Raw genomic sequence first — 23,994 nt, 5'->3', positions numbered from 1 at the left:
GCTCTTCAGGAGAGAAGCAATATTATAAGGAGAGAGTTTTCAGCTTTGGAGCTTTGATGTCTGTATCTGTCTCAGAGTAGAATGGGATACCTTGTGACTTTTATTGTAGAGATTTGGTTATTGTTGAATGGAAATGGGATGACTAAGAGTTTGGATTAACTGTAAACTCACTTTTAACTCTTCTGTTGATTAGAGATTTTTATTTCCTTTAGAGATACATATTAGAGCAATTGTTAATCTTACCCTATATGCATGTGTTTTATTTTTGTCTTTTTTAGAATGGCTATACTCCTTTACATATTGCTGCCAAGAAGAATCAAATGCAGATAGCTTCCACACTCCTGAACTATGGAGCAGAGACAAACATTGTGACAAAGCAAGGAGTAACTCCACTCCATCTGGCCTCGCAGGAGGGGCACACAGATATGGTTACCTTGCTTCTGGATAAGGGCGCCAATATCCACATGTCAACCAAGGTATTCTGTCATTTCTTGCTTCAATCAAGAGTGTTTTGGACACATGTAAAGAGTAATCAATCACAGATAGTTTGGAACAAAAAGGAGCAATATATTAAAAAGAAACAGGGATATCTTACAGACCCCAAGGACAGGAAGGGAGTCAAGCCTTACGAGAGATTAGAAAACCATAAGGAAGCAAGGGAGAGAGACTCTCTGTATGGCAACATTTTGGCTTCTTGACTTTTCTATGCAAGTCAGTTCCATTCATCTCTATAGCCCCGCTTTCCTTGCATCTCTGTGTGTGTCTAAAGAGGCTACCCTGTAGCTCCCAATGTTAACATCACTATAATTGCTCCAGTGTCTGCTGCTCCTCATTCTAAATTTCAGATATATACATATAGAGGAAGAATGGTTCCATCTGGGGTTGTAGCTTAAACAACTGCCTCTAAGCTGGAAGGCCCATGTCCACCACCCAGGGCATTCTTCAGTCTTGCTGGGCATCTGAGGTACCTCTGGATAGTAGAGAGGAAACACAATAAAATACAGATTTTTTGAGTCAATGTAAGCCTAGCTTGAGAGGTTTGGTAGTGGTTGTGAGAAAATCTTTTTTGTTTTTTTAATAAAGCACATCAGTCATTTTAGCCTTTCTCCATGGACTGGCCTCTGTAGACCTCCACATTAATTATAATAGAATGGCAGTCAAAGATACAAGGGAAAAAATTCACATATAAAAATATACTTTTTTTACAAGTATATGTCTTTTGATACATCTATCCATCCATCTACATAAAGATCTATAGATCTATCTAACTTTCTATCTTACACTTATATAAATATACTCTGCTATAGCCAGCTGCTGAGAAACACAGAATTGGAAACTGTGTTTATTAAGTTAGTTTGTCATTTGGTGTCTTGATGCTTTTTGTAATACGTTATATGGGCTTAGTGAAAATTAAGTTTCTTAGCTCTTTCCATAAATATACAAATACTCTGTGTTTTCTACATTTCACTGTTAATTGCTACTTTTAAAGTATCAGTGATAAGTTGGTTTTAACGACATTCGTAAATAGGTTATGTAGCATGCATCCTTTAGGAAGAGCTATGAAACAGGCAGGTTGCCTTGAATATTTCTGCAGTCCTAGTCTATTTCTTTGTCACTCGGAAGTGTTCCTGTACATCCGCTGCCCTTACTTACTTCTCTGGCCTTTATAAAAAGTCTCCATAAATCCTTTTTTAAAGTATGATGAGAGCAAATTATAGGGTTAGTCTTCCAAAGGATAGTTGCATTTTTACAAGAATGAACACGATAAAGCCTTATAGTGAAATTCAGTGTATTAGATGGACAATCATTACAAACTAGGGCATGGACGTCCTTGTGACTATTGACGTCATGTCGTTCAGGTAGTCATTTACCCTGTTGGAGAAAAATCTGATCTTGAAGCATAGAATATTTTATTTAATATTAGTGTATGAAGGGGGCATATGTTTACTCTATTAATAACAAATAAATCTTCATTTGAAAATAAGCCAAAGAAATCCATAAACAATTCAGCAGTATTTTGAGTAGGATTAAAGTTCAGATAGTTCATGAAATGGATCTTACAGTGTTTCTGATGGTGTTATTTTTAATTTATAAAAATGACAGGTACATATCTGAAATCAGTTCACTATGTCTTCCTTTATGGTATTCTTCTAAATATATTACTTTGTTTGAGAGAGTTTTAGCAGTTAACAAATATTTAATGAGTATTTTTGAGTTGCACACTCAGCAATGAAGAAAAACATTCAATTTTGAATCACAAAGTAATTTTGTTATCTTTATAACAATGATTTCAGTAGTACATTTGAGTGGTGTCCTAAACACATAGTATATTTATCACTAAAGTAAAACTTTAGTAAGTTTGTGCAGATATATCTGAATAATAATACAATATATAAAATTTACATATAAAACATATAACCTTGCCTTTTGGTTAGAATTATAAGATAAAGCAACTATAAAAATATCTCAGAGGAGAAGCAAAACTGGTAAAAAACTTTCCCATTGCTTTTGAAGAAAACATACATTCTTTTCTTTTTAAGGCCAGCTGATATCAATAATTTCATATTCTCCAAATGATTATTTCACATGAAGAACTATAATTTCATATTTTCACGTGAAGAACTATAATATAGAAATGATATCATTATCCAATCACCATCTATCATAAAATAAAACCAAAAAAGATCAGTTGTTGAGTCCACCAGTGTGTCTTAGGAAATAAATTACTTTTTTTTGAAAAGAACTGCTTCAACACTTCCTATTTTCTTGATTTATTAGAAAAGTTTTTTTTTTTTTTTCCCAGAAACCTTTCAAACAGTGTTTTTCCTCTATTCTCACACTACCGCACAACAATCATCAACACAGAAGGCTTCTGGGACCAAATGTGTAGAGGTTTTCCCCACATACTGAGCAGCACACACCAGCTGGGTGTCCTCCAATTCAGTTCCAGCACTGTCTATCTGGAGAGAGTGTTAGATCCCTTCAGTTGAGGGCTCAGTCCCCAAGACTGCCCTCTGCACTGACACTAATCACAAGTCTGGGCCTCTGAACTTCTGACTGACTGGCTTCAAGTTGGGGTTCCCAGGACACTCCCTTTGAGTTCCATTAACTCACTGGAGTGGCTCACAGAGCTCACAGAAACACATTTACAGTGCTTACAGTTTCTTATAAAGGCTATTACAAAGGATGAAGATGAAGAGACACATAGGGAAAGGTATGAGGGGAGGTACACAGCTCCCATGCCCTTCCCGGGAGCACCACCCTGCACAAGGAAGCTCCCTGTGTTCAGCTATCCAGAAGCTCCCTGAACCCTGTCCTCTGGGATTTTATGGAAGCTTCATGATGTCAGCATTCATTCCCCCAGGGTATAGGGTGGGACTCTCTCTCTCTCTCTCTCTCAGGAGGGTCTTATGACCCATGAATGCTGCGGAGAAGATTAGAGCCTAGCCTTGGGGAAAGCGAAAGGAGACTGGGGAAGGTGGGAGATATTTTGTTTCCTGAGGCCTGCCCCTGACGCCTAAAACGCACAATATTATAACAAAAGACTATAGTAAGGGCTATGGGAGTTATGAGGCAGCAACTGTGGACAAAAACCTATATTCACTGCAGTTTACATCCTTTGATTTGGCTATGCAAGTTTACCACAATAAACTGCAGAGATTTTCATGCTGGTTGTTAATTTGTAATCTTGCATGGCAGAAAATCCATTCTGCAAATAGAGTAGAAAGAAGCACACATATTTAAAAAGTCATCAAAAATATCTTTGAGATTTGATGATCACAGCATGTAATGATCACTTCAATAACATTTTTAAACAGACTATCTCTGTAAAGAGAAATATTCTTATGTTTGTTATTTTAGTAAGGAGAAAATTAAGATAAGATTCTTGTTTTATCCTAATATTCAGATTTTTTATACATTAGGACTAAATAATATTTGTTTAGAAGAGATGAAAATTTTAATAGAAAATGATACACCTTCTATCTCACCCTGTATTTTATGAAACTCAAAGTTGAGCTCACCCAGAGCTCTCAGGATTAAAAAGCCCCAGGCCCACAAGGAAAAAGCCTCCTCTCAAGTTGTAGAATGGTTTTCTCTCTGTAGGTTTCACTTACATTTTTGAAATAAGGTCAATGTACTTTTTGATTTCCAGAAGTAGCACCATGACTGGAGATCATGAATTTTGAAGAACATGGCTTAGCTTTCTCAGCCTAAGTGCTAATGCAGGAGAGTGGGCCTGAAAAGTTGTGGCCAACAGGGCTGGTCCATTTTTATCAGATGTAAAGTGGGGAAGAGGTGCTGACTCAGAGTCCAGGTAGCCACCTCAGTCTATAGCTGCAGGATGTCCAGGAAGAGCATAAGTATAGTAGGCATTTGAACAATAGTGAGGGGAGAGAAATATACAGTATAAATATACTGTAGGCTAGAATGTAAGCTCTATAGAGACAGAAACTTTTGTTCACTGCTGTATTCGAGTGCCTAGAATATGAACACTTCATGACATATGAAACATACTCAAGAAAACACCTATTAAACATGTAAATGATGTAGTAAGGCTACCCGAGTGTGGCATTGACTGAATAAGCCACTTTCCTCCCTCTTTTCTCCATGCCTTCCTTTTTTTTATTATTAATTCATAACTGTACTTTAATTGGATATTCAAATAAACAAAATAATTACTTCATGTATGTATACCAAACATGTTGCATAAAACTGGGCAGTTTGTGGTGCTCTGTAAATAATGAGGTTACTTTAAGGTAACATTTAACGGAACCTCCTGAAAAGTGTACTCTCTTTTGGTGCTAGAGAAAGTTTTTCTGAACTCACTTCCTGTAACTGTCCATTTTTTACAATGATGTAATATTTTGTTGATAAACTATAAATGATTATTATGCTTATAGGTGTAATAGTTGGTTGATCAGTTATTTAAATAAAGAAGTTGGTACAGCAGGAGATCCAGATGGCTTTGAAATAAATATCATTTGAAAGCTTATTAGCTGTGCTAGTTTGAAGTCTCACATCATAATATAAGAACCTAATATAGAAAATGTAATTTACCTTATGTGTTGATTGACTTGGAGGACATGTCTTAGATGAAATGTCATTAATTTAGAGAATTTACCTTAAATATCAGAAGATACAGTTTCTGGGAAGAGGCTATGAGTTTTCCAGGATTTTTTCAGTATTTTCAATGTATTTTCATAATATTACAGATGATGCAATACATTTTCTTCTTCAAATGTATCCCTTTGGTTCCATTCTTTCTGTAGAGCGGACTCACATCCTTACACCTTGCAGCCCAGGAAGATAAAGTGAATGTTGCTGATATTCTCACCAAGCATGGAGCTGATCAGGATGCACATACAAAGGTAAAGCAAATCGTTCTCAATATTGTGACGGGTTCGGGATGGGATGATTCCCAGTAGCCCCCATTCGGGTCACCGCATGTCCAGGGTCTTCCCTCCTCAAGAGTCTGTTCTGAAATGTAAACTAATCATAACCCTCTCCTATGCACAAATCTATGATGGCTCCCCATTTTTTTGCTGGAATCAAGTCCAGTGGATAGCATGGGGTCAGGACCCTTTGAAGAAAGACTCCAATTTTTGCAACCTTAAGTCTACCCTCTCTCTTACTGCTTTAGCTAGTTCACATGGGGAGTTGCCGTGTTCCTCCTTGTCTTGTCTCCATGCCCTTGGTCTGGAAATGGATTTTCCGTCTCTAAGCCATAAAATTCTTACCCATTCTTTAAGCCTGCTGTAGCTACATATTTCCTGCATCTCCTATCAGAGTCATTCTGTCTTTGCTGTTTTCAGATATTATTTGTGCCCCTCTCTTAGTTCTTTGCAGATTAAGTCACCCACATCTGATCTCTCTCGCTGATATGAAGTTCCTTGTGGTCAGGGGTACATGTATAATCTGTTAAATAATATCTTTAGTCAAATTGAATCCTACAATAACCGATACTCTACCCAGCCCTTCTCCTCTGGGATGTTAACCACTAGAGTAGTAAAGTTTCTACTTTTTCTATTTTTAACTTTTTATTATTATTTACAGCTTGGCTACACACCTTTAATTGTGGCCTGTCACTATGGAAATGTGAAAATGGTGAACTTTCTTCTGAAGCAGGGAGCAAATGTTAACGCAAAAACCAAGGTAAAGTACTTGTGGTCATTTTCAATTACTCTAAGTAAAAAGGTTCAGCCATCTGGATGCTTCACTAGTTTACCAAAGCTACAAGTGTATTTTTTCTTCCTTTTTAGTTCTTCTAAAGTGATTTTGAAGAGGTGATGTAGTTTTGTAATTATTTGAGAATTTTCATTCTGACAACCTTTGACAGCCATGCAGGTTAGCTTCAGAACTGTTTCTATTATAAAGTTAAAGTAGCTGACATCAATTTAACAACTTACTGCAGGATACAATAGATGCCTGCTAGAACATCTTGATGTTCTGGCAGATTTTCTTTACATTGTTTGAGGACCTCGGCCCCCCTCCCCTGACCTCTTATCCTCTCATGCAGAAATACAGACAGGCAGCCTAGACTGCATGCCTTTCATTTTTAATGAACTCTGTCACATTCAGAACATCACGTGGACATGCTCAGTGAGGCAATAATGTATAAGGCCTGGGCTGGAAGTTCTCAAGGATAATGCAGAGCTGACTTGATCCCAATAGTTTCCCCAGCGGCATTCAAAAGGTCCTATTCGGCAAAGCAACCTTGGAACATAACACCTCACTTCAGTGCCCTCAATTTGGTTCAAGGTGAAGAGAAGTTCATACTATAACTGTGGCCATTATGCATAATATAACTTGCAGCTCCAAGTTCTTTGATCCAAAGAAATATTTATTTGCACATTTATTTAAGTTCATATATCAGAGATTTATTTTTCTTTTTGTTTTGAGACAGGGTCTTACTCTGTTGCCCAGGCTGGAATGCAATGGCACGATCAGAGCTCACTGCAGCCTAGAACCTGGGCTCAAGTGATTCTCTTGCCTCAGTACTGACTAGGACTACAGGTGCGTGACACTATGCCCAGCTAATTTTTAAAAGTTTTTGTAGAGATGAGGTTTCACTATGTTGCCTAGGCTGGTCTCGAACTCCTGGGCTCAAGCGAAATTCTCCCACCTTGGCCAACCAAAGTGCTGGGATTACAAGTGTGAGCCACCAAGCCTGACCCAGAAATTTCTAATTGCAGCAATTTGAATGAGCTCAAGTAAATTAGTGTGAGAACATTCAGGACTTTTCAAAGCCATCAATTCAAGATTCTACAAATTAAAAATATACGGAAGTTTTATAAGTCAGTCTTTATATTAGAAGCAGAAACAAAATCATTTCTATACATAAGCATGTTTATAGCTAATTTAAAATTAACTGATTTTTAAACTATAAATAATACTATTAACATTTAAGATTTAAACCTACAACCTAACTCTAGCAAGAATAGCTGCTGCCTAGTTTCTGGCCAGTTCTTAAGTTCTCATGAAATTGTACTTTGAGACTTATTTAAAACCTCTAATATGAATTCTCAGGCAGTAGCTCCTAAAGCCTTTTCTGCTGAGCCAGCTCGCATATAAGCACTCCAGGAAAGACATTTTTGTTGGAATCCAAGTATTCTCTTGAAATGAACAAATGCAACAGTATAGCGAGATGTTGGCAGGGCTTGAAAATGCTTATTGTATTTTTAAATGTTTCATTGTTTAAATGCTTATAATATTTAGAAGGCAAACACTATATTGTCTAGAGAATATCAATGGTCTCCCTGGAGTTTGACCTGCATTGAATGAAGATTTGATTGAAAGAAAAATTTCATTTTATCATTTCATTTTTTTTGTTTCGTTTTTTAAGTGAACTGAGTTGCTTGCACTGTTACATTTGGAACCACATATCTTCAGGGAAATAGATACAAACCTCAAAAGACAGTCTTTTAATAAACTCTTCATATTTTTTTTCACATCAAAATGGCATCTTCGGGAAAGGAATTAGGTTTTCTTCCTCATATCTTATGTGTAGCTGTAGTTACTAAAAATGGATTCATTGCTTTAAAAATGTAAACATATATATTAACTTTACTCTGTAAACTCTCATGATGTGGTATGAAAGATTTGGCAGAATGAACTTGTTTTATAAGACTATTCATTGCTTAAAATTAGAAGGAAACCCTGTTACAGCAGCTTGGGACAAACCAGACCTGGTTAATCACATATTTAATTTGTGAAGAGGGTTTAGAACAGCACATGAAAATAAAGACACTGAAGATTATAGAGCTCTTCGATGAGGAAAAAAAAGAAAAAAAACACACACACACGAAAGTGTTTGCTAAAATTTTCAAAGCTAGAAAAGAAAACATATTCAAGAGCAACTTGTCTGATCCTTCATCAAACTTGAAATCTTGGCCATCTTCATTTTTCAAATGAGAAAACTGGGGCTTAGAGAGGATTAAGGGTCTGCAAATAATTGGTAGCACTGGGTCTACAGCTCCTGGCCAGATGGGCCTATGACAGTGGATTAAGAATCAACCAAATGTTTATGTAAACACTTGAATTGCTCCAGACTTCCCTGGCAAATATCCTCACTGGAGATTTCAGGTAAAGGTTAGATTAAATCAGGGCTGGGGAACATTTTTGTGGCCACAATGTCCACTGATCTATTGAGGGCAAGAATGTTGCTTTGGCATTATTAATTTACATATATTTATAGAGAATTTACATTTATTTATATATTATAGTGATATATTATTTTATTAATTTACATGCTAAGTTATTTAGCACATAGTGTGTGATTAGTAAAAGGTGTTGAATGAATTAACTTGGCTGATACTAAAGAGATGAACTAAATTCAGTGGATTTAATGGATGTAAACACAATGAAAAGGAAGAATTTTTACGAAAAGAAGTGTCACCTAGTGTATTCTCCTTAAACGTCCGTGGATTATTTGATTTGACAGCAGAGTCCCTGTAATAGCCAAAGGCTTCTTGGAGTCCCTGTAATTGATTTATATTTTCAGGTTTCCTGGGGTCATCCCATTGTAGGAATTTATAAGGATATGTAAGACTTCCAACATGACAAAGCTGAGGATGTGCCACACTTAGAGACACTGAGGTAGACCCTGATACGTATGGGCATGTTCCTATGGGCAGACAGAGTGCAGTGAATTTATAGAAGAAATCATGTAGCACCCACATATATAGTAGACAGGACAAGCAAGTATGTATGTTGCTTATAGGGCAGCAGTGACATTGGATGAAAGGGATATGTACACTTAAAAGCTTAGAGTATGAAAGTGCCACTCAGAACTTAGAGCCCAGGACAATTGGGTCTGAAACATATAGATAACATTTTATGAGAAGTGAAGCAGGTGGATTTTAATAAATAATAGCCATTGTCTGGTAGCCATTGGCTGTCATGGTCTTCTGCACAGGATCTGAACCTCGCCCGATTGTGGGGAAATTACTTAACTTTCTTATTTTCAGTTTCATCATGTCTGAAATGGGGAGAAAAGCTGTTCTTGGAAAGGAATGTAAGATTTAGATTTACTTTCAATGATTTAGAATCCCTAAAGCTAAGCCAAAGGTTAATAATTGGGAGAGTCATGATGAACAAGCAGTGGTTTATATGACCGTCTGCAGCCTTCAGTTAAAAACAATTTTACTCTTGTTTCCCAGGGAAGAAATCACAGGGATAATGCTCCTTCTTATTTTAAATCTCTCCTCCCAGCTTAGATGTGAGCAGAAGTCGACTGCACCCACCCCCTTCACCTTCTTAAGGGAGCCCTCCTTTTTAATGCTAACTGGTTAAAATGTATTAATACTTATCATTTGGAGTCTGTTAAGCTTGTTTCATCAGCTGGTCTCTTCTCTTTGCTTAGCAGACCATAAGGTGTGAGGGAGTGTTTGCTGCTGAGAAATGGGCTGCTGATAATCTTGGGCTCCAAATAAAGCATCCGTGATGGTTTTGTTGTAAATAAGACTATTCACAATGAAGGCTAACCTAATTTTCCTCTCCCTCTGCAAATCGGGTGCTGGGCCCGCCGCCACTGTCCTCCACAGAACGGCTACACGCCTTTACACCAGGCCGCGCAGCAGGGTCACACGCACATCATCAACGTCCTGCTCCAGCATGGGGCCAAGCCCAACGCCACCACCGCGGTAAGGCAGACGCCACTGCCCCTCACCACGCTTTCTTCTTTTTCCTCTCTTGACCTGGTGGCTTCGTGTCTGAGCTGAGTGAGGTCAGATTCCTCCTCTTTAAATAAGACCCCTGGACTCTGGAAAGCCCCAGATTTTTGGGCAGACTTTCCAGAAGTCAGTGTGACTTCCCCAGAAGTGCTTGCCCTGGGAGGAAAAGCAGTCAGCCTGACTCTTTGGCTCTCTCTGGAGAGGGGGGCCCTCCGCTTGGGCTGCTGGAACGTGCTCTGCTTACAGCTGGTTCTCAGATGTGAGCACGAATTGACCCCCCTCGCCTTCTTAAGGGAGCACAGTAAGGGAGCTGCTGGCTTAAACAAAGCTCATTGGGTTGTGGAGCCATTGAAATGTAAACTAAGCGGTGCAATTAAACGAACTGGGATCCCGAGTGGCCTGGGTTGGATGCAGCCTGAATTGCTTGCTTGTGTTATTTTGCTGCACAGTGAGTTTCTCCACAGCTGTAGCTAAATATGTTACCGTGTTCCCTACGGTAACATCTTACCTGCAGCAGATGGCCTGGCCTCTGATGAGGAATGAGTGTACCTGGTACTTGCTAACAGGTTTTGGAGGCGTCGTGAGGCACTTTCTTAAGCGCAATACAATATTTGTAGAAGATACTTGACAACCTTAGGGTTAAAGCGTCAAGTGCTTCTTATTAAAAAGAGCAAGCAGATGCAAGCTTGTTGTGTTACCATGGTGACCTGGGCTATAGTCTGAAGAAGTTACAAAGACAGATTTAGACGTAATGGTAAAAACTAGTGATTTTCCTAAGCTGTGCCTTGTTTTGGAAGGAAATGCTGGCTCATGCAGAGCAGCGGGTGAGCTCATTGGCTCACATCGCAGTCCTCTCTCTTATTTCTCACTCTCTTTCTTTCACTCTGTCCTCAGAATGGCAACACTGCCTTGGCGATTGCTAAGCGTCTGGGCTACATCTCCGTGGTCGACACCCTGAAGGTTGTGACCGAGGAGGTCACCACCACCACCACAGTGAGTATAAGTGACTGATTAGCTTCAGCCCTGTTATCTTCGTTTTCAAACTAAATACACGTACAGTACTTTTTCACTCACAAGATGTTTGGGGCTTTTAGTTTTGAACTTCTTTTTGTTGAATGTATTGTAGCACATACATAGGAGTATGCAGAAGTAAATGAATTCACACAAGGAACACAGGGCTTCAGCTTCCTTTACTCAGCATCTATCCCTATAAAATGTGTGAATATAGTTTTATAATATTTAATTCCTTTTTCTGTGACTGGTTTCTTACTTTCTGGCTCCTCTGCCCTTTTCCTTTAGTTGTGTATGACACCTACCGCTGGCAAAGCGGTACCACACTCCACTGCAAACTTCTTATCTTAGCCAGGAGGTCAGGCCAGCCTCTGGAAAGACCCTGCTCCTCCCAACACTGTGCTCACGACTGGATCACATGAACTCCCAGTGAGAGCAGTTCATCCTTACTTTGCATCTTATTTCTGATTATTATTTTTTAATTCAAAAAGAGAATTCCTTGTGCTTACTAGCTAAATTGTGCCTGTATAGTAAAAACGTATATTTTAAGATTTTTTTATTTTCTCTGTTTTGAATACAACTGCTGACTCTTCATGACAAATCAGTGATTATTACTGGCCTCTGCTAGAGAAACTCTAGAACAGTAAAGACCATGATAATACTGAGTCCTAATGCTCCGGTACCATTCAGTGGGAGCAAAGTTTAAAGGAGGCCTCTTCAGAGGGGGCTCCTACCTGAAAGTGGAAGTGCTGTTACATTTGCATTTATTCACTCACTCACTTTCTACTTTAAGCATGAATTAAAGAATGGCTCTTTAATTTATCTTCGTAAAGTAGAAAAGTAGAGGAACAGTCAGACATGAGAAGCTCTTCAAAGACAGTAAGACCACAAATGAATAAATAATTCTGAAGGAGGTTCTAGTAAATGCTCCAAACTAAAAATGCATATAGAGTTTGAAATGCTTGTTTTTTTTGACAGATGTGAGGAAAAAGAAAGGAATTTTGCTCTTCAGGCTGACAGTACGTTCCTGTTGACATACATCGAAGTGATGGAATACAGTTGGTTTAATGTGCAGTTTTAAGCAGAGTGGCCTATGATTTATTAATGAGCTTCAAGACACAAACTGAATTTAGATGGGAGAAAATAGCACTGCTTGTTTTCTGAGGCAGAATCTTAAAACCTTTGGCCAGTGCACCACAATATTTTTAAAGATTTAAAGTATAGCTTTAATAAATTATATAAGAGAAAAACAGGTCTTGTCACTGCCTGGCACCATACTTGTAGGTCACTATATTTAATAGTTTTTTCTTACTTTATGATTTCTTATACCAGGAATATCTTCATATTAAGGGCCTACACATATATACCGCTTCATCTGATATCTTTAAAACAATGTGTACATCACAATACATGAAGCCTCTAGTGGCAAAATTGGCCAAGCACACCTGTTCTGCCATTAGAAGTCATGTTTTCTCTCAACTTTATTACTTTTTCCCTGCTCTGGGAATAATGTATGTTTATTTTACCAAGTTATCACTAGATGGCAAGCTTGTATCTCTTGTTATCTTGTACCTACTTTGCTTCCATTCATTTCATTAACTGATTTATTCCTTCATTATTTACTGGGCATAAAATATGTGCTAAGTTCTGTGCTAAGTGCTGAAGAGTTATCAGTGGTGAAAACATTACTCCTTCCCACCAGCAACTTCAGTGTCATGAGAGTAGAGAACGAGAATCAGGCTTGGTAAGAAAATAAATTCATATTTTACACAACAGAACTATGGAACTTATGTGTCTGGTTTCAAAGAGATCTTGGGTTTGTAGATATTACTCAGGCGAATGACTTCAAACAAAGATCTCTATTTAAAAAGAAGAGCAAATAAGCATTCTCTGGTTTGTCTCTAAATACTGTAATTGCTGTCTCTGAATAAGTTCTCAGTGTCCTTGTCAGAAATCAGACACAAGATCATCTCTCTACCACATCTAGCTCTGGAGAAGACAGGGGGATGGAAATTCCTTTTGGAACCCTCTGTGAGCTTTCTTTTCTGGTAACTATTATTCTCTACATTCTGTAGCTGAGCATTGCTCCATCAGCAGTCACTATACTTAGAATTCAAGTTTCTAGATGAAAAGCCAATAAAAATAGAAAACATAACAGCATTTCTGCTTTCAGTTAGGACACTAAGAAATCATTGTCCACATGAACTAAACAAGTAACTCTGTTATCTAAATGGATAGTTTTAGTGGTTACATGTTTTGACGCTGGTCTCTCTTCACTGTCTGCTGCTCTTTGAATTGGTTTCTCTTATAATTGTGATCTTAATTGTTTTGTGAAATGGAATTTTGGGGTAAGGATTGGAAGAATAGACTTAGTCTCATCTCTTCTGAGAGTCTTCTTACAATAAACTTCCTCTCTTTGGAAAGAGATTTTCAATCATTGTTTTCCCACATAATATTTTTTCCACACAATGGGTTATTAATGATATTAAAAAACAGTAATATTTAAGTTTTAAAATATGTAAGGCATTGAGGGCAGATCTAAGCTTCAAATTTAGGTTGTCGGGTTTTAAATCCCATATTCTTAACCTCTCTGATATAACTGACTGGTTTTGCTGAAAATAGCTTAATAGGAATTTTGTGAAGAAACTGTTTTCACCTAATTTTCAACAGAAAGAAAGCCACTTAAATAGTGCTCTTTATTGATTTTTGTGGAGTTTCACATTCAATATCATTTTTTAAAATCTACAGTCACTAAAAATAATTTGAAACTACTGATGATAGTGCAATAGACAACTTAATAGTTAAGTTAAATTAAAAAATGTTAATGTTGTTATCGCTTAAATGCAACAGTTGCATTACACCTGCACAACTGACATATTAATTTAACATGTATTGGATTTGTGTGATGTGCCATGTGAGCAACCATGTAGTCCTTTTGATCGAAGAAAGTTTCCTTTCCTATTCTTCCTTTTGAGTTCTTTACCCCAAAGTATGAATAAAGTCATCGTGTAGAGACCAGAGTAACACAGTAGTTTGTAAAGGAAAAACCACTTCTGTAGAAACTTCTGAGGCATTTTGGAATTGTGGTTTGTTTCCTTAACCTTTGCTTTTCTAACTTTACTTTGTGAGATGCAGCAGGGAATATGAGACAGTTTAGCATTCTCCTGGGATTACAATCACTATATGTTTGCCAGAATGGATAGCAGAATGCTAGAGACACATTTCTGGCGACAGAAGCCAGCAAGGCCAGTTCACTAATGCAGCTTGGAAGAACTGTGACATATGACTCACCCTTCAACTAATTGATCAACCATCATCAATTATTTCTATTATTTGTATAATCTTAAAGTGATTTTGTTTTATGTTGCATATAATTGGTATGCAGACCATAAATTACTGACTAAGTTAGTAAAATAAAAATATTATATTATGTTATTACTTGATCATTAGGGAATATTTAAGTAAACTGCAGAAAATGTGAATATTCTAAGTCCTAAATCTTACCTGATGCCACAGGTCAGTTAACATGAAAATCGGGGGAGGAGGGGATAAAGAGGAGTTGTCTAATGGGTACAAAAATACAGTTAGATAGAAGGAGTAAGATCTAGTGTTAGGCAGCACAACAGGCTAACTAGAGTTAACTAAAATGTGTATTTCAACATAACTAGAGAAGTGGATTTGGAATTTCCCCAGCTAAAAGAAATGACAAATGTTTGAGGTGATGGATATCCCAATTACCCTGATTTGATCATTATATTTATATTTATATCAAAATATCGCTTGTACCCCGTAAGTATGTACAACTATGTATCCATAAAAATTTAAAAATTTTAAAAATAGGAGCCATAAAAATGGCAATACAATAAATACTTGTAAAGTCGTTTGACACCTTTTGAGGCAGAGCCAAAATTGTTCTGCAAATATAGGTCATCGGTTAGAAGTTAAATTGCCATTCTTGCACAAACAATATCAATACATATTATATTATGTATATATACATGCTATAATGTGTATGCTTATATGATATTTATATGTCCTGTGTACTTTCCTGTTCTTTCTTTTTCTTGGAGACAGGATCTCAAGCTGTTGCCCAGGCTGGAGTGTAGTGGTGCTATCATGGTTCACTGCACCTCAGGTGATCCTCCCACCTTGGCTTCCAGAGTAACAGGGACTACTAGGGAGTAGTAGGTGGGCAGGTGCCTTGGCCTCCCAAAATGGTGGATCATGTGAGACTAGCCTGCACAACATGGCAAAACCCTGTCTCTATAAAACAACACAAAAATTAGCCAGGAGTGGTGGCACTTTAAAAAGCATCTACCCTAGTTTTCTAGGGAAAAAAACAGTATTTATATAATATTCAATTTAGTTATTAAAGTTATATTAATATGTATGATTGGTATAAATATGTTTAGAAACAAAAACAAGTTTAGCTTGAACTTTATTGATGAAAGCCATGGATGTGGGCATTAAAAGGTGGCATCATAACCAAGATTACTCAGTATGCTGTAGTGGCTTAGTGATTATGTGATATAAATGCAATTGTTGACCAGGAGGATTGCCTGAGTGAGGGTTGGCTAAGTGAAGATCAGTTAAACACACAGTTTCTTTTGCATAGAACAAATCAGATATTGACTACTATTTGTAAAGCAGAATGTTAAAAACTCCTACTTTATTTTCTACATTTTTCATATCGTGATTAACAATATAAATTCATTATTAAATCTCTCTTCCGTCTATTATATGCTATTTATTTTGCCATATTATCTGATTTAATTATATCCAATTAATCTTGTACTTAGTATCCTATTCATTTTAACTTCTAAAGTAGTTTCTAATCTTGACCATAGTATATTGGATTCTGTGGCTGAAAGAGATGTCCATGATAATTTCATTATAGCTCTGTTCTCTATGTACTATTCAGAGGTAGTTGCATAAAACCATGTTTATGTTTAAATAATCAAGTTTTCAAAGGACATTTTGTTTGAAAGTAAAATATGTATTCATTTCTTGTTACATTATACATATGTAGGACTACTTATTTGCCATCCATTCAACAAATATTTACTGATGACCTTCTAAAGGTCAAATACCTTCTCATGTATAAATGGTATTATATTTACGACACTGTATATAGAGGCCATTTTTAATATCTATACAGAAAAATATCAGTCACCAATGTGATCACAGTGTATTACTTTTTCTGTTGCCACATATATTTGCTGATAATTCTGATAGCATTCAGTTACCAAACTGAAGTAGATTATTATTTCCACTCTTACAAATAAGTACAAAGAAAATATAGTCCATTATCAGCACCTGAAAATAGAAACTGAGATGACCAGGCAATGAAACTTAATGATTTAAAAAGTATCTCCAGCAATTGTTTTCAAACAGAGAATTATCTCCTTATGAAATGTTTACTATGAAGGACAAATACTCTAAAACATTTCTGCAAAAATTAACTTTCTAATACAGTCTAATGTAGTAGACATCCTTTCACATTTTTAAGTATTCCCAAAAAGTTGAATGAAGGCCAGCCACAGTAGCTCACATCTGTAATACGAGCACTTTGGGAGGCTGAGGTAGGCAGATCACCTGAGGTCAAGAGTTTGAGACCAGCCTGGCCAACATCATGAAGCCCCATCTCTACTACAAATATAATAATGAGCCAGGCGTGGTGGTGCACACGTGTAATCCCAGCTACTCGGGAGGCTGAGGCAGGAGAATTGCTTGAACCTGGGAGACGGAGGTTACAGTGAGTTGAGATCGCGCCATTGCACTCCAGCCTGGGCAACAAGAGTGAAACGACATCTCAAAAAAAAAAAAAAAAAAAAAAAAAAAATGTTGAATAAGGTGTCATAGTAGGGTAGTCTCTATGTTATATTTTAAATGCAAATCATTTTCCTGCAATGTATACACTTTCCCTAATACAGGATAATGAATCTCAAATTGAGCTACACAATAAACCTACCTAAGGAACCTTTAAAAAATACCCTGGTCCCTATTATAGTGGGCCCGATCCCTATGGATTTTGATTTAATTGGTCCATGATGGGACTCAAGCAACAATATTTGTAAAATTTTTTCTAATAATTGTAATATATAGCTATAGTTGAATACTACTGATCCAGAACATGCGCTATAATTTATTGGTGTTAAATTTCTAAATTAAAATTTATAATAAAATAATAATCAAATTGTATATTATAATAGTCTTTTTGAGTTTGTTCATTCAACAAATATTTATCAACCACCACTATTCTCCAGATTTTTGGGTGGATACTTTTGTTTTTCCTGCAGCATTTAGTTTGCTTTCAGTGAATAAGACACTGAATAAAACTATTTAAACATCTCTAGAAATATGCAGGCAAGCTGAATTTACAACTTTGTCTCCAATGGTGCCTTCATGTGAGTAGCAGAAGACTTTCTTTACTTTCTCTGTTTCTTCCTGTCTTTTAATTAAAATTCCACCCAAAGACAATCCATTTCATCATGATGTGGATTTTAAATTTATTTTTTGCATAATTTGATATTACCAAGTTTTTGATATACTTTGAGAAGTTCCTGCTATGTTTCAGGTGCTGTGGAAACAATCTTCCTCTTAAATGACTCACACTCTCGTGTGGAGGCAGATAAGCAGAGAGGGCACACACAGTGCGTAGTGTATGACACAGCACACACGATGCTCTAGGAGTACATAGCAGCAGATAAACACAGTTAAACAAAGACATTCACTGGGGAGGATCAGGGAATGTTTCTCCAAGAAAGTCACATCTAACCTGAGCCAAGAGAAGAGGGGAAAGGAGATTTCTGGTAAATGAAAGAATATGTGGAAAAAGTCAGAGGCGTGAGAGAACATGACCTGTCAAAATAAAGGCAGCTCAACACGATCGTAGCATGGAATGAGAGATGAGGCCTTGCTACCTCTCCCTCTTTACTGAATCAAAGGGCTCTTCTGAGCCAGTTTAGTCAGTTTTCTGAAGAAAATGAAGAGCCACCAAAAAGCTCATGCAGTATCACATTATGATCACTTCCCCTTAACACACAGATATTATATATGTATATAGTCAGAGTTGCTCAGTGAAATTTGATTAACCAGTGAATTTCTTTGTAAATATATTTGAAGTTATCTACTGCTTTTGGAAAGAAAATAATTGATGATAGATTCATTATAGCCATTCAAACAATTCTCTAATGTCTATGTCAAAGCTTAAACAACTAGACAACCTATTTTTTGTACTTTGATGGCTTTAGTTGAAGATGTTACTCTTATGTCAAGGGATTTATTTTCTTTTAAAGTTTCCATGACAGTGTCAATTGATGCCCTTAATGTATTTTCACTACAGAAACTGAAGGTTTGAATTTGAGACTCAATAGTCTTTAGGTGATGCTCAAAATCATGAGATTTGGATTTTTATGTTTTTTGGGGGTACATACGTCTTTTATTTATCTATTTTAGTTGGCAAATAAAAATTGTACATATTTATGGTATACAACGTGATGTTTTGATACATACATACACACATACACACATTGTGGAATGGCTAAATCAAGCTTAGTAACATACCGATTACCCCCACATACATATCCTTTTTTTTTGTGATGAGAGCACTTAAAATCTACTCTCAGCAATTTTCAAGTATACAGTACATTGTTATTAACTGTAGTCTCCATGTTTTACAATAAATCTCTTGAATTTATTTCTCTTAACTAAAATTTTGTATCTTTTAACCAACATCTCCCAAATGCTCCTCCCCCTTCCTTCTCCAACACCTGGTCACCACCAGGTGTCTATTCTCTGCTTCTATGAGTTTTCTAGATTCCACATATAAGTGAGATTATGCAGTATTTGTCTCTATGTCTAACTTACTTCTGTTATTTTGAAAAATCACTGATACATTTAATGTCTAAAATAGTGCCAAGCATGCAGTAGACATTCAAAATTTTCCTTGAGTGCATGAATGATTATAAAAGTCCAGAGGCTCTTCACTTTTAAGATGCATTTAATACTGAGTTACAATAATCATAATAAATTATGCTAGCTAATATTTATGGGGTGCCACCATATGCCAAGCACTATTTTTAGAGCTCTTGCATATATTACATCATTTAATCTTCATAACCATTTTATGAAGTACTTTTCTATCCTTTATTTATAGTTGAGGAAATTGAGGCACAGATAGGTTAGGGGACTTGCTAAGGCCTTATAAGTAATAAGTGATGAAGTTAGAATTTGAACCCAGGCAGCTAGACTCAGTTCCTTGCCTCCTAACCTTACACTTTACATTAGGAACGAAAGGCAGTGGGTGGATTGACAACCTTGGAGTGCTATTGCGTAAGGCAAATAAACAACAAACCAGAACTGTAACCCAGTGAAATATTAAAGAGATGATTTGATCCTCTGATCCTAGAAAAGATGTGTCATATTTTCTGCCCAAATAGTTTATATCTTTCACATTATTTACAGCTTCTTTTCTAATGGCTTTCCTTCTAATACATTGCGTATGTTCATTGCTTCTTTTTAAAGCTTTTCTGGAAACATCGCTTAGTTCATTTTAGGGAAACTTTGAAAACATCAATCTGCCTTCTCAATACAACTAATTATTATTAATAATACAATTGCTAAAGAATTTATTTTTCAAATGAGAACTCAAAATAATGAACTGTCTCTTGTACAACTTCTCTGGCATAAACGATCATTTATCTTCAAAAAGAACAAATGAGTTTTCATGAAAGCAAATTTCCAAAATATACACGTGGGAAAGATGCCGTAGTCAAGGCTCAATGGCTTGCTGCTGCTGTTGAGCGTGGCCTCCTATGTGATGCTTTTCATCTTTTGTTTACTTTTGGTTTCAACTTGAACATTAATGATTTTTGTTTTTCCAGACTATTACAGAAAAACACAAACTAAATGTTCCTGAGACGATGACTGAGGTTCTTGATGTTTCTGATGAAGAGGGTAAGACTTCTATTCAATCTTCTACGACACCTGTCATGTTCTTACACAAGGGCAAGTCACCCTTTTTTTTTCAGAGACCAAGCTGGTTATGTGGATGGCAGAATCTTAACATTTAAAGTCACTTTTTCACCTTTGTTTCAATACATTTACTTTTGCCGTGGCAGCGGGGGCCAAGGAGCAGTTCTGATTAGTATATTTTTTTCTGGTATTATCTCTTTTTCCTAGCATTATAATTAATGGCTATTAAATAATATGACTGGAAAAGGGGAAAACCTGGAAACTGCCCATGTATTAAAATAGCTATATATTAACACAATTATTATTAAATATGTTTGAATTATGTTAAAAATCTTTTTTTATTCAAATGCCTTTAAGTAAAGACTTTAAAGTATATTCCATCAAGGAGTGTTCTTCTTCAGCCAAGAGATCTCTGTATTCTGGTTGGTTCATAGGTACGGAATATATTTTAAGCCCAGAGGAAAAGAGCCTTAGAGAAGGTTTAAAAATAGTACAGCAGGAAGTAGTACAAATTCAACAGAAGAATGTATTATTTAAGTCAGAAAATATCCCCCCTATAATTTTAGAGTTGATAAAAAATGATCTCAGGCAATGGCTTCCTAAGTCCCGGGAAGTCTGCTTTCCTAAAAGGAGCAGTGGGGACTGTCTGGAGTGGGTGTGTGACATTGGGCTAGAGCTGGAGATGGGCCAATAGGGTGTCCGGCTCCCTATCTCTACTTCAACTAGAGTAGCTGACTTTTCTTCATTTTGTATTTTGAATTTCCATGTAATATTCCACTTGGACCAAAAAAAAAAATTTGCTACTAAAAAATCATGAAAGCAACACATACAATTTTTTAAAGCATTTTTTATGAGGAGATAGAAAAAAGAAAGAAAAAAACCACGCAACCAAGTTTCAATAGTGCAGCGATTCATCCACTGTACATGATTGAAAAATTACTGTCATATATATACATGAAAATGTATGTTTGAAAAATTATTGCTATTAAGAATGGCACTAGGTTTAATACTAATTGCTTTTACAGAGAAATATTAAAGATGTTTCTTTAGGTTCTTCAAGATAAAATCATAAGATAAAACTTCACATTGAGATGTCCTTATTTAGAACCAACCTGTCGAATCACCTATTGGTAATAGGTATTGAGTTTTCTCAGCTTTTATAAGAATTGATGACAAGAATGAACAAATGTTGGATCAGTGTATTATTTTGAGTAAATTCAAAGGTATTCCCAAAGCCAGCAGTTCCAAATATTTAGTATAATTTTGTGTTCTATCTTGCCAACTAGTTCTCAGCATTCCTATATGCATATCGTATTTTGTTTTGTGGGATCATCTTTCTTATCTCTACTTGTATGTTGAACAGCTCTTAAACAGTTTGGTGACCACTTTATTGATGGGGAGGCACTTAGTGATTCAGGTAACCTTGGAGGAAATTTTTGGAGTGAAAACTTTTCTTTGCTTTTAATTTTTCTTAACTGGATAGAACAACTTGCTTAAATCTGTGTGCCTAACACTAATCTATTTCTTTTGAAATAGCATGTGTAATATGAGTGGAATTGTATATGTGTGCATTTGAGTGTGCAGATTTTATTAACTTAGAAGCTTAAAGTCATGAATTGTTTGTACTGTTAATGATTTTGCAACTATTATTGAGACCTGCTAACATAATTATAATCTAGTGAACATTATATAAATATTTTCCACAACTAGTATCTTTTCTTAGAATATAAATTTAGAGAAAAGTAATTCTTTTGTTAGTCGACACTGAGCTAGCATGAACATGATAATAACTAAGTTAGACCACTTGAAATAAATGCAGTTTATATCACCTTCTGGGTTGATGATATATTTTAGGTGTGATTAAAAATATATTAATAGTTATATGATTTTTAAATATAGCTAAGAATAGAAGTAAAGTAACATTTAAAAATTGTTTAGGGTGAATTTGGCATATAAGGAAAAATGAATAATGTAAGATATTTTATCTAGTAAGAAGTTTCCAAAGTACATGTGGTACCACTTTAAGCAACTGTATTACGTGAAAATTTAAATTTATAAATCAGATAAATTGAATAGTGATTATTTAATTTAAAAATAGCCCTTTATTTACAAAATAATTGCTGGGGAATTCTATTAGTTAATTCATTTAAAGTATTTAATATTGAGTTTATAAAAGAAATTTATACAAAATAGCCTCTCAGATCTGCCTATTGCATTAAATGAGATGAGTTATAACATTCTGTACTTTCATTATTTAAAATGTTATATATTAAATATTACTGGTGATAAGAATTCTTGGTTTGTGAAGAATATTGGTGAATGACCAAGATTATCTTTTGTGGTAAGAGAAGTCCATGTTTAGAAATAGCCAAAACTTAATAATATTTCTTTCCCAGAAGAAAATTCAAGTTGAATAATTTTCATGTAAAGGATCTGTTTGAGTATTGATAAGTAACTTTTTCATAGAAAGAATTAGTGTGAAGGAAATTGACTGGTTGACATTGCCAATGCCAACCCTTTAATGTTTTGTGAAGTTAATATGTTTTTCTGAAACCTGCTATCATCCACGTGGACAGAATGCAGCCACATGTGTTTGAAAATTATTAGCTAATCCCTGTTTTCTCTACAGTCTATTGTTTTATTAGTAGCAATAGTATGTCGATACCCAAAAAGAGTATTCAAACTCTTACCATTAAGAATGCCACTATGTTTAATACTAATAGCTTTTAAGGATATTAAAGACATTTCTTTAGGTTCTTCAAGATAAAATCATAAGGTAAGACTTTACATTGAGATATTCTTACACTGAGGTATCCTATCAGGCTAACTTGCTGTATACATATTAAAGTAATCCACAATATCCACTCATGAATCCAATTAACAAATAATGAATGTGATGTTATTGTGTGGAAAGCTCTGTAACTGGTGCCACAGTGGAATCAAAGGTGAGCATAAGGCAGGCCTTAGGAAGCCTATATAGAGAAATAATGTATATATTAAAAGCAGCATAATGGAAGGCACTGTGTTGTCAGGTTTTCATATCCACTTGGGGAGATCAGGAGCTACATATACTTAACATCGTCTCATGAACGTGCTGAGAAATGACAGAGTAATAACCAGGTACATAGATTTTAGGGATTAGATAAGGAACAGTATGGGAAAATCTTGAGATAGGAAAGTACAAGAGAGAGACACAGAGTGGCAGAATTCTCCAGTCATTCGATTTGCTGATGCATGAAAACATACCGGGCTCAGCTGTGGACTGTTTGAATTCTTTGCTGAAAAGTCTGGGAAACACAATACCTTAAAGATTTCAATTAACGATGAAAACATTTAAACCTGTTTTTACAAAGATTTAACCAGCAGTGGTACATAGAAGGAGTTTTTTGGGAAGAACCTGGAAGAAAGCAGAAATCTAAGAAAAGAGAAAGCATTTACGAAACCTCCATAATGCTAGGTACATGTCTCATTTAATCCTTATACCATCCCTGTGACACAGGCTGTGGATATCGTTCCATATATATATATATTTTTTTCGGTTAAGGAAAGGCTTATTTTGGGGGAATGAGGCCTAGAGACATTAAGTAGTTTGTTCAATGGCACGCAGCTATTAAGTGGTGGGTGTGGAATCAAAACCTAGTATGAAAAGTATTGTAATAGCACAGCCATGATATAAATATCATCCTTATGGAAGAATATGGCAGTGAAATGCAAGGAAAAGACAGAAATGGGAATTCAGTCTAAGAGAATTATAGCATCCAGATTTAACCAAAGATGTGAAGGTAATCCACTAAGTCTTCGTAGGATCATGAGTTGATCCCTGTCTTCACTGACT

General features: G+C 36.0%; 1 protein-coding gene across 3 annotated transcripts in view; it reads left to right on the top strand.

The window, feature by feature from the left end:
• Positions 1–23,994, top strand: part of ANK2 (ankyrin 2, neuronal) — a 602,309-nt gene that overhangs the window by 500,788 nt on the left and 77,527 nt on the right. For all 3 annotated transcript variants that reach the window (XM_011997275.1, XM_011997273.1, XM_011997276.1), the window contains 6 exons: positions 279–476; positions 5,271–5,369; positions 6,055–6,153; positions 10,044–10,142; positions 11,067–11,165; positions 20,069–20,141. In XM_011997275.1, coding sequence (XP_011852665.1) covers positions 279–476; positions 5,271–5,369; positions 6,055–6,153; positions 10,044–10,142; positions 11,067–11,165; positions 20,069–20,141 — 667 coding nt within the window. The remainder of the gene's footprint in view (positions 1–278; positions 477–5,270; positions 5,370–6,054; positions 6,154–10,043; positions 10,143–11,066; positions 11,166–20,068; positions 20,142–23,994) is intronic.

This window comes from Mandrillus leucophaeus, unplaced genomic scaffold (assembly GCF_000951045.1).
Source record: "Mandrillus leucophaeus isolate KB7577 unplaced genomic scaffold, Mleu.le_1.0 Scaffold535, whole genome shotgun sequence".
In the NCBI taxonomy this organism is placed as follows: domain Eukaryota; kingdom Metazoa; phylum Chordata; class Mammalia; order Primates; family Cercopithecidae; genus Mandrillus; species Mandrillus leucophaeus.
The sequence above is the reverse complement of the archived record's forward strand: the minus strand, read 5'-3'. Positions and strand labels throughout refer to the sequence as shown.